The sequence below is a fragment of the Limanda limanda genome, chromosome 5 (genome assembly GCF_963576545.1).
Source record: "Limanda limanda chromosome 5, fLimLim1.1, whole genome shotgun sequence".
Taxonomy (NCBI): Eukaryota; Metazoa; Chordata; class Actinopteri; order Pleuronectiformes; family Pleuronectidae; genus Limanda; species Limanda limanda.
The window spans coordinates 13,591,545-13,603,040 of record NC_083640.1 but is presented as its reverse complement, the minus strand read 5'-3'; the positions used below and the strand labels follow the sequence as shown (position 1 = coordinate 13,603,040).

At 44.7% G+C, this 11,496-nt stretch overlaps 1 protein-coding gene across 1 annotated transcript; it reads left to right on the top strand.

The window, feature by feature from the left end:
- Positions 1 to 2,204: 2,204 nt before the first annotated feature.
- rgmb (repulsive guidance molecule BMP co-receptor b) lies at positions 2,205 to 10,289 on the top strand. Its single transcript, XM_061071152.1, has 3 exons — positions 2,205 to 2,322; positions 6,394 to 6,935; positions 9,528 to 10,289. Exons 1-3 carry the CDS (start codon positions 2,205 to 2,207, stop codon positions 10,287 to 10,289), a joined length of 1,422 nt encoding a protein of 473 aa, XP_060927135.1.
- Positions 10,290 to 11,496: the final 1,207 nt, after the last annotated feature.

The window sequence follows — 11,496 nt, the reverse complement described above, 5'->3', positions numbered from 1 at the left end:
AGAAAGATACATTCACAATCTGACTATATTTACATAAACAAACACATACACACACACACACACACACACACATAACACACACACACACACAAAAACACGCACACAAACACAAGCACACAAAGTTAAAAAAAATAGCGTTTAAAGGAGATACTTCTGTGCTTTCTTTGAAACTTATACAACTCAGCAACTTTTCCAAAAGGGAGATTTTGGCTTAGGCTGAAATTTAAACAATTTTTTAAACAATCTCCAGAATCTGGGTGTGAAGGTATACAAGTCGTAAATAGCTTTAGGTGAAGGGAACAATAGCGACAGCGCAGTTCAGGCTCATTTGCATATAGCTGTGTACGTTCAGCCTCTGTCATTATTCTTGGGAGGTGTTCACATTGTCTCCTCACCTTGTACCTTCTGAAGTTTTCTGCTACTGATTGTACAGGTTTACTGTGCAGTGTGGTGTGTCTCTCTTTGTTATTGTGTCTAGTTTAGTGCGACAGAGGTGTTTCACTCACACTATAAGTTCTGATCTGTTTCTCTCCTTCCTTTTGTGTTTTTTTGCAAATGAAGTTAGCAGAGTTGCACACTTATCCAAAGAAATCCACACAAAGGAAGGCTGGTGCACAGCTCCCTCCAACTATAACATCATTATTTGGCACAAAGTTAAATTGTTTGAATAGAAGATATAAATCAAGGAACCAAACATGGAATCAGGCACTTGTTTGTGAATACCCACTAATTAATATACTTCCTCCTAAGAAATATCCGGCTGCTAGTGGCTCTTGATTCTGCAGAAAACACTGGCACTCACTCAGTAGAGTGTTTACCAAGGCCCGACAGTCCCCTTTTGAAACCACATTTTAAATTCACTCGATTTTAGTCTGATCTGCACCAAATTGCGCACTCATGAATATGACTCTATTATTTTCATCAAAAAACCATGAACTAATCTCTGAGAAATTTAAGAAATGGTTGAAAATAACATCTCGCAATGTTAGAGTCATTGTGTTTAAAGTTTCTTTATCCACCTCCTGATCTGCGTTGGCACCAAAGTTCCTTGGGTTCTTTCTTGACCTATCCTTCCACCAAGTAGTTCTTGCGTAATTTTGCATGAAACCAACCAACCAACAAACAGACGTGTGGAAAACATAATAAAGCAATAAACAAATAACAAGTACTTTACATTTACTTCTGCAACATGCAGCTGTTGTTGTTGTTGCAGTTGCTTTTGTTATTCTTGTTGTTGTCGTCTTACGAAAATAACAGAAACCAAGGATGCACATATTCTAATAAATATGGTGATTCCCTTAAAGCATTTCACTTTGCAATATAAAATCTGTTGGCAGCACAGCATAATGGAAACCCATTATTGTCTTCTTTGTACCCAGTGATTTAATGGGATCTTAGCAACGTTTTACAAGTTTTAACTGCAGCCTCTCCAATCTCTCTCTCTCTCACCCTCTCTCTCTCTCTCTCTCTCTCTCTCTCTCTCTCTCTCTCTCTCTCTCTCTCTCACTCTCTCTCTCTCTCACTCTCTCTCTCTCCCCTCTCTCTGTGCATGTGTTTGCGTGTGCGTGTGCGTGTGCGTGTGCGTACTTGAGTCTTTGTAGGCGGGTTTTCCGCCAACAGGGTATGGTTGATTCAGTATTGATTTGTCGGTGAGGCGGAGGAGGAGGAGGAGAAGAAAGTGAAGTGGGAGGAGTGGAGGAGAAAACCCCGGCCTGAGAGAGACAGAGAGAGAGGGGGGAGAGAGAGAGAGAGAAATAGAGACACAGAGAGAAAGAGAGGAGAAAGAGGGGAGAGAGAGGGAGAGAGCGAGCGAGAGAGAGAGAGAGAGAGAGAGAGAGAGAGAGAGAGAGAGAGAGAGAGAGAGAGAGAGAGAGAGAGAGAGAGAGAGAGAGAGAGATCGAGATCATCACAAGGTAAAGTCAGACCGTGGAGGGAGCGCACTGACGGGATTTACGCAGGGAGGGAAAAGTCAAAGTGACTTCTTCAGCTCGGACTTTCTGCTCCTTCCTCTCCAGCCGCTCCGCCCTGCATTCCGCGGAGCAGCTGTGCTTTAATGCGAACCCGAGGAGCAGAGGAAGGAGAGAAGAGTGACGAAGAAGAGACAGAAGAAGGGGAAGAAGTGAGCAGAAGGCCTGGACACCAGCCCTCCTCGCCCTCCTCTGGATCTGTGTGCCCTCTCCCCTCCTGGCCCTGCATGGACGGGGATGGGGAGAGCCGGATGCTGTTGCCGCGGGGCTGAGCGCCTCGCCTCCCCGTCTCTGGTGCGCCGTTTCCGGCCACTGCTGCTGCTGGTCCTCGCTCTGTGCTGCGGGGCTCAGATCGGTAACTAGACCCGCACTTTCCACACGCCTCTCGGCCATGAGCCGCAGCACATCTGGGCTTTTACGCACTCTTTCACGCTGTTACGCACTCATTTCCGTGCGCTCCTGCAGCTACAAACCTCTGCAATCTATCCTCTTAGTCTCCTGCATTATTAGCCTTTAGTCATCGGATACTTTATTAGTTATTAAGTAGTCATTGTGCTGCCGATCCTTGTGTTAGGCCCTGACAATGGCTCTCTCTCCAGCGGCAGTGCTGCAGTCTGAGCCCGGATCGAGTTTCCCCTCTCTCCTGGGCCGTCATTCTCCTGTCTGCCCCTAATGGCTCATGGAGGAGGGGGAGAGAAGGGGAGAGAGTGTGACTACCTCTCCTCATATTCATATAGAACAGATTATAGCTTCACACAGAGCGATATACAAGGAGTCAAGAAAGAAACAACTTAATGTATCCGCGGGTGTTAATGAGAAAAGTTTAGATTGGAGCTGTGCTGTGTTTTAAATCAGAGTAAATCTGTGTGAGATACAGTTTGTTTAGTTGCTTTGTGCAAATTAATTAAAACGTATCATAATATAAAAAAGATGTTGCATGATGTAATGGTAATATATATATTGTCATGTGTGCTTATTTTATAATCTGTTCACTCAACCTACTTTAATAAGCATGAATGACAATATGTAAATTCGCATAACATGCAGGCTGGAATCTTGAAAACAAAAAAGGTGAATTAATTTAAACTAAATGTCCTGGTATTCATTATTGTTTTTCTTCTGATAATCAGAAAAGGGTAGAGCTCACATATGCCAGTTTACAAGTCAAATCCTAGGTAGATAAGAAATAATGAAACAAGGGAAGAGTGTGTTGACCTAAAGCCGAAAGTGTTTGTAAGGATTATTGACATTAAAACATAATGTGACTCATATTTGTAACTAGACAAAGTCATGATTCGGGCTTTAACTGCCTTATCACATTGTTCGTTCGGTTCAAATTATTTTTGCTTCAGTTCAGACACACATGCATTTCTCATTTGGTGCGAAAAAGCAACACAATGGCCCCTCTCACCCCAGCATGTTATTGTGTGTCGGTCGAGTGTGTGTTGCTGCGTGTGTGTGCAGGGGGTCGGCTGTTGTTGGTGGCTGTCTGTTGAGCAGTCACACCTCCGGTAATTAGTTTAACACGGCTCAGGCAGTGGGACACAAAGCGCCTCTGCACACAGCCGGGTGGGAACACAGACCCACTTTACTGTAAAGACCCTCGTGGCACTTTCTCCTGCATGTAGCCTCACTTGGAAAGAATGTGCATTATTTGGTCTTTCTCAGCAAAACAGTTTTATTTGTTAAAATTTCAATGCAACACGTTTCATTGTCGGTCCAGCTGTCAGGCCCATGTGTTGGGTTAGACTGGAAAGCAGGAATGTCTGAACTGTTGACTATTGTCTGCAGTGTCCAGGCGAGAGAGAGAGTGTACGCTTTAGTGAGCTCCTGTCAAGCTTTGAACCACCAAAAGCTTGGAGGGCTGTTTGTGTGTGAGAGTGCACACAACAAGGTGATCAATAAGCACTTCACAAGCCATTCTCCCGGCCGAGAGATGATCCCAGTAGATCCCTCTCTGATCCCCGGAGATCAGAGAAGTTGCGGGCATCTGGACAGGGAGACAAAGAATCGGTTAAAACCGTGGGAGATTCAGCCGCGGGATCTTTTGACCTCTGTGTGATGTTGGCGAGGGTGCCTAAGGATGCAGGGAGGAGAGGCTGAGAAACGGCGAGGAGACTTGGGTCGAGAGGGCTTAGGGCTGAAAACCGAGTAGTGCTGATGGAGGCAAATGATTCAAACTGGAGGAAAGAATCGGATCTGAGCAGGTCCGAGCAGATGATGCTTGGGAGAGGAGGCCCATGAGACGATAGGGTCAGCTGAGAGAGGGGGATGGAGTGAAAAGGAGAGTTTGATATAGGACATGGTGTGATGGTGTGACTATATTAGATATTTACCCCTAGGGATGAAACAGGCATGTATTGAAAGGGCTTCACACGTGGAGTTCTTTATTCTCTCCTCAACAATACCGTCAAGTCAATTCAGCTCTCAACCTCGGCTCCATTTACCACATATTTTCCTCTGCTCGAGCACAGATGGGATTTTCTTTTGACAGAGCAGCTCTGTGTAGTCAGAGAGGACACTCAGGAGGACGGCTCCACAAAAGGGCGATCTTGAGGAAGCCTTGAAGTATGAAAAATTACGCTTTAATATTGATTTAGAACATCATATAACAAATCCTTGTGCATTCACAATAAGGAGAGAGTGCAGGGCGAGCTATAAAAGCAGAAGCACAATGGGAGCTGGTGTGAAACTTCAGCAGATACTTGTCGTCACAGAGTTTTTAACCTTTGTATAAGTCAGTGGTTTGAACTCCTTCAGTTACAGGGCCAACTCCCTTCTTTTTTCTTTTTTTTTTTGCTATGTCACCCTGCTGGGACAATGTGAGTGAATGAGCGCTTTTGTGTGTGTTTTCAGAGCGCCTCCAGATTCGGATATCCTCTGAGAGCGAATATAAACCCACTCTGATTAGATTGGAAGCGGCATTTAGGTTCTACAGGGGCAGATAGGAGGGAGAGAAGGAAGCTGCTGCTGCGCCAGTCCAACACACAATGTGTCCTCAGTGCTCAGACCGTCTGAGCAGCGGTGGTTGGCCTGGACGGCAGCCTGTGTGTGTCTGTGTGTGTGTGTGGTGTCAGTATTTAACAGGCTGGGGAGAGATTCTGAAGCACAGTGTGAGTGAGTGGGGGTCCGTACCTGCACCCTGATTTGTAAAACTCAGAGCACTACTGCCCCCAAATGGTGTCATCCAAGTCCTTCATGCCAGTGAAATCAAATAAATGTACAAAGAGCTGGAATGTGCTGTTTGCGTATGTTTGTGTGTGTTCATGTGTCAGTGGGAACTCGTGGTTTGTTAAGCGATGCTGTGACATTAAAGGAATCTGTTGATTTCAGTGAAAAACCGAATACTTTCTGCTTATGTGTGGCCATTACGCAAATCACAGACAGTGCGTATTTAACACAAGCACGTCCAGCATTTTTTCTATAGCTATTTCTATGTGTGTATGTGTATATGTTTGTGTGTGTGTTTGTGTGTGTGTGTGTTTGTGTATGGCAGCCCATACACTGCAGAGCTTCTCTCTCTCCCTCTCTCTCTCTGGTCTAATTTAATAGGAGCACACTGTGACTGATGCATTAGGTCTGGTCTCTAATCTATTCTCTCTCTCTCTCTCTCTCTCTCTCTCGCTCAGACTCCCTCTCTCTCTGATGATCTATGATATAAAAGGCCGGTCTGACCCTCGTTACATTCAGAAACGTAGCAATAGATAAAACGTCACGGACGATTTTCAGACCAAGAAATTTGTTCTTGATGGTTTCACAAGGGCAGAATAATCGGTCTTCTCTAGGACACACGGACGTACTCTGGCCTGGTCGGCTGATCGCCCTTATATCTGTAAACAAACACTTAAGTGGAAAAAACTTTGGCCTTCTTTTGTTTGATGAAGGGGAATTTTGACTGTGCCGGTCAAGAACGACCACAGAATCATATCAACAGGAAGGTGTCAAGACAAATAAGCTTTACAACATCATGGTAGTACGTCTGCGTGCAGGGCACACCTTGTATTGTCTTCTTATCTCTTCCTTCTGAATTTATAAATGTCTTTCTCTCACTTCTTCCTGGGCTGTATAAGCAGTGTTATCTAACTCCTTGTGGGAAACCGTTCTTTATCTTTTCTCTCCGGCTGCTCTTTGGTTTACTACACTTAAGGTTTATTATACTCACAGAGCGGCTCTGCTGATTGATCAAGACTTTGAATGAGCGGTTCGTTCTTTTTGCTATTTTATGAGTCTGGATTGTAACAGGCTGGTAGCCTTGTGTTTAAGATCAAAGCTTTCTGTCTTCACACGACGACCTCAGATCCAGCTCTCAATCTTAAATTATCAGACATATCTCCTTCCGTCTGTTTTTCAGCCAGTCACCCACTTGTATTACTGTAATAAACACTCTCTCTTGCAGTATTTCTGACTGTCTGTGTGTCCTCTCCAGGTCAGTGTCAAGTGGCCACCCCTCAGTGTCGCATCCAGAAGTGCACCACCGACTTCGTGTCCCTGACCTCCCACCTGACGCCGGCTGTGGATGGCTTTCACATTGAATTCTGCAAGGCTTTGCGAGCGTACTCAGCCTGCACCCAGAGGACCGCCAAGTCCTGCCGGGGGAACCTGGTCTTTCACTCGGCCGTGCTGGGCATCTCCGACCTCATGAGCCAGAGGAACTGCTCCAGAGACGGGCCCACTTCCTCCACGCACCCCGAGGTCCACCTGGAGCCCTGCAGCTACCACAGTCGCACCCAGCACGCCCACTCCCACTCCCACGTGCATGCACATTCGCACGCTCACAGCCACGGCCACTCTCTGCCTGTGTACCTGTTCTGCGGGCTGTTTGGGGACCCACACCTGAGGACATTTAAGGACAGTTTCCAGACGTGTAAGGTGGAGGGGGCGTGGCCTCTCATCGACAATGACTATCTGTCGGTGCAGGTCACCAATGTTCCCGTGGTTCCTGGCTCCAGCGCCACAGCAACCAATAAGGTGAGGAATAAACCTGTGCAGAGGGACGACCGAACACACACACACACACAAACACAGATAAGTGGGCTTTCGGGGGACTAATTTGGTGTCATTAAGACTGAAAGAGTTACCTAAGTGAGAGCAGCTGCTGTAATTTACTTTATCTATGTGTGTGTGTGTGTTTCTATAATGACATCTAAGTTGTCCTCCTGTGTCTCAGAGAGAGAAATCTTATCAACTTGAAGCTGGAAAACACCCTCGCTCTCGCAGCTCTACTCTTCCTTCTCTCTTTCCTCCTGTGTCGCTCTCTTTGTCTTTCACGCCCTCCTGACTCACAGATGTGAGGCAAAGAGTCCGATCTTGTGACTGTCGCTTTTGACTGAAGCAGTGTTGGAAACCTAACTTGGTTAATGGCTGCATATAGCATGACCTTTAATAACATGGAATGAAATGTGTGAAAGGACTTATTGTTTACTTACTCATGTGCGTGCGCGTGTGTGTGTGTGCGACTAGTAGGTGGCGCTTCTTACACTCAGCTTAAAGCACTTTGCATGTAAAATGTGCTTCCTTATCTGTATAAGATAGAAATGACACACAAGCACTTATAAACACAGACCCACACACACACCAAATGGATGACAAGCTATACAAGGTAATCTTTGTGGTGTTAAAGAAGCAATGTTGATGTTTCCCCCGATGGTCTACTACCCTCTCTAGTTTAGTCGATAGCTTTAATTATTAAAGCACATACACACCCATGTATACACTTAGTCATTAAAATGCAGGCACACACACCCACACACACTTGCACGTATTAAGCAAGTAGTACGGGTTGCTATACAGTGGAGCTGAAGGTCTAACCTTGTGTCAGAGGTGGGGCAAGTTATTAGTCATGATTATTAGGGACACACACACACACAGAGACACACACATACACACACATACACAAACCACACATTAACAGCCCTCTAGGCTTAATGGCCTGCCAGGCCTCATTCCTCACAGCTGTCATGTGAACAAAGCAGCCATTCTCCGGAACTATGATGTTAGTGCTAACCGTAATGCTCACACCACACCCTGTATCCACCACTGCTTCCACTCACTACTGGCACCCTATGTGTTTTATGTGCATATTTGTGTTCATGTTTGTGTGTGTGTGTGTGTGTGTGTGTGTGTGTGTGTGTGTGTGTGTGTGTGTATGTATGTGTGTGCGTGCATGTGTCAGCATGTTTGCATAGCTGTGTCAAATTACAACTTGTTAAAAAGTAATTTAGTCATTTCTCAAATGTTGTGTGATGAGAGTCAATAACCTGTGTAATTGTTGAAAGTTAATATTTGTCCGTGTGGGTGCGTGTGAGAGAGAGAAAAAGATTCCCTTTACTTAAGGTTGTAACTGGTGATAATTTTCTTTATCCATTAATCTGGTGATTTAGTGATCAATATTGGAGTCCCGCAGTAAATCCCGTTTTGAGTTTTGCTCAATGAAAAATACTAAACTAATAATGACGCAAAATGGAGAGAAGCAACAAATCTTCACCACTGAATGTCCTCTTTGTGGTTTTATATTCAAAGGATAAATAAGCCATCAAATTATTTGTAGATAAATTCAGTTGATCAGCTAAACAATTAACTACTGCTTCAAACTACCTATGACATTGATACATTTGATGAGTATTATTGAGTCCTGAAAATGTAAAAGGAAACTGTGAAAAAGGAACCACAGAATTTGTACTTTTAGTAATGCTGACGTTATTACTGGTGCCATTCACTGTTCCCACTGCTGCTATTACTGATGTTACTGTAGTTACTGGTGTTACTGGTTTTATTACTGATGTTATTATTGATATTACTGCTCTTACTGTAGTTACTACTGCTGTTACTGTAGTTACTGGTGTTATCACTGGTGTTATTACTGGTGTTACTGATTTTATTACTAATGTTACTGTAGTTACTACTGATATTTCTGTAGGTCCTGGTGTTTTAACAGCTGTTTCTGGTGTTACTGCTTTTACTGTAGTTACTGGTGTTATAACTGGTGTAGAAATACCCATAGTTAGTTAGATGTAGCCATGTATAAGGACCCTAAAATAAGTTAAAATTATTGCCATCATATTTTCACAAAAATAATAATGAGAATAGTAAGAATAATGTGTGTCTGATGAGCAAATTTGAGAAGCTGATACTCAAACATTTGGTATATTTGTTATTAAATCATTGTTTAAAATAAAATTATTGAAATATTTGACTGATTATCAAAATAGTTCCTGACAAATTTTCTTAAGAAGATGAATTGCTACAATCAATCAATTTATTGTTTCAGCTCCACTCCCCCTATTTGTGACAAAAGCTGTGTCGTCGCTCATGGACTTCAAGGTTCATTGTTATCTTTATTGTCCCACTTGGCAAAACTGGATTTTTAATCAGGGTTCGTATCTAACAAATATACACACAGACAACATCAGCTGTGGCAACAACACGATAAAAGAAAAAAAAGGCAAGCTGGTTCAGGGAATGAAAGTGTAACTGCGAACAATTTCTTGCATTTCTTTATTTTATAACTGACTTCAACTGAGCACACTTAATATTTAAAATGTCTCTATAACTTTTCTACAGATAACTGTCATCTTTAAACCCTACGACGGCTGCACAGACCAGAGGGTCTACCAGGCCATCACAGACAACCTCCCTGCTGCCTTCGATGATGGCACTGTGAGCAGTGGAGAACCCATCCACTCTTTAGCTGGTGTGGACGGCTCCAGTGGGAAGGTCCGGGCTCTGTGGATCTCTGAGCGCACCCCGGGCCACCACATAGAGCTGCACGCCGGCTACATCGGTGTGACTGTCATTGTTCGCCAGATGGGCCGCTACCTGACCCTGGCGGTGCGGATCCCGGAGGAGCTGGCTCAGGCCTACGACGCCACCCAGGACCTGCAGCTCTGTCTGAACGGCTGCCCCAGTGGAGAACGCATCGACCAGGCCGGACACCTCCCCCTGCCCATCTCCCCTACTGCGCTTGGCCTGCAGCTTCAGCACCTCCGTCGGCCCAGCTACTCCTCACAGATACAAGCGTCCCCCTACGGTCCTCTGCAGGTTTTCAGCGTGGAAGGGGCCAAAGAGCGCTGCAGGGAGAAGCTGGAGGTGCAGGACATTTACTTTCACTCCTGCGTGTTTGATCTCTTGACCACGGGGGATGCTAATTTCACAGCGGCGGCGTTCAGCGCCCAGAAGGACATGGAAAGCCTCCACCCACACCGGGACAGATGGAGGATCTACCCCCGCGGCTCGGCCACCTCAACCTTACACTCTGATTTTCAGCCTATCAAGCGGCTCGCTCTGCTCCTGCTGTGTGCTCTAAGTGTGGCGTTCACGTATTAGCGGGAGAGGAAATCTTCTGGTGTTGCCTGCAGGCGTGCAGGCTTGTGTATGTTTGTGGACTAGAAAGAGAGTTTTTTTTTTTGATGAGCACTGATTCCTCTCACGCAGACGTGACAGCTACCAGAATCCAGATGTTTTTGTAGAAGAGGTGGCAGACACTCCCAGAGGGCACAGGAGACACTGACTGCATCCTACCTCCTAGAATCAGTCCTCTGGAGGTAAACAACACAGGAGATGGGATGACGGCTTACACAATCTGTCTTCTTCTTTGGATGGGAAACCATGGACAATAACACAGACATTGATGAGTGGGTGAATTGAGTGTGTGGATATACACTACAGACTGTACATAGTTTATTTTGTCATCAGTGCACAGTGTAATGTCATAGTGTTTGGAGTTTTTTTTGTGCCATTTGATGTGATTTTTCTTTAATACCTCAGACAGAGGACGTTTGTTTTAACAAAAGCACTTTATTTTGATTTTGATTTTTTAAAACTAATCCACATCAGTGTTTCTTCCTCTCACTTGCTCTCTTCCACCAAAAAACTCTAGTGGATCAGATTTGAGTTTTTTTTATCTTTTCAAAGTAAAAGTCAGCTGATCACAAGGAGCTGCCAGTTTTGTCAAAAGTGAATCACTCTTCCAGTTGCTGATTTGACTCAGTGTCCCGTTTTTAGGTCGCTCATTGTGAGTCGTTCTGTTGAATGTATTATGACCATTGTCACAGCAAATGCCATCAGTGCTATTTTGTTGCTCTATGAATTTGTTGTGTTTCCTCAGTCCTGATTTCAAATATGGGTGTGTGTGTGTGTGCGTGTGTGTACTTGTGAGTGTGCATGGGTGCGTCATTGGTGACATGCTTGAATCTGTGACCATACTGGCTCTTGTTTTGCTTCTCAGTGTATTCTTTGTTGTTTTAATTTGAGCCAAAGACGGATGATGTATTTTTTTAATGTAGAAACCAAATCATAATTCACCTCCAAACCAGCACCCTCCTCCTCCTCCTCCATCTCCGCCTCCTCTTCCTCCTCATCCTCACAGTCCCTCTCTCCCCTGTTTTTTAAATTGCTACTGTAGACTATTTTTCTCCTACTGCCACGATTGACAAGCTGCTCCTTAATGACGTATGTGTACAATACTGGAGTGTAGACAAAACACTGCAAATCACTGAGGAAACTTAACCCACACAGTCTGCTTGGATACGTA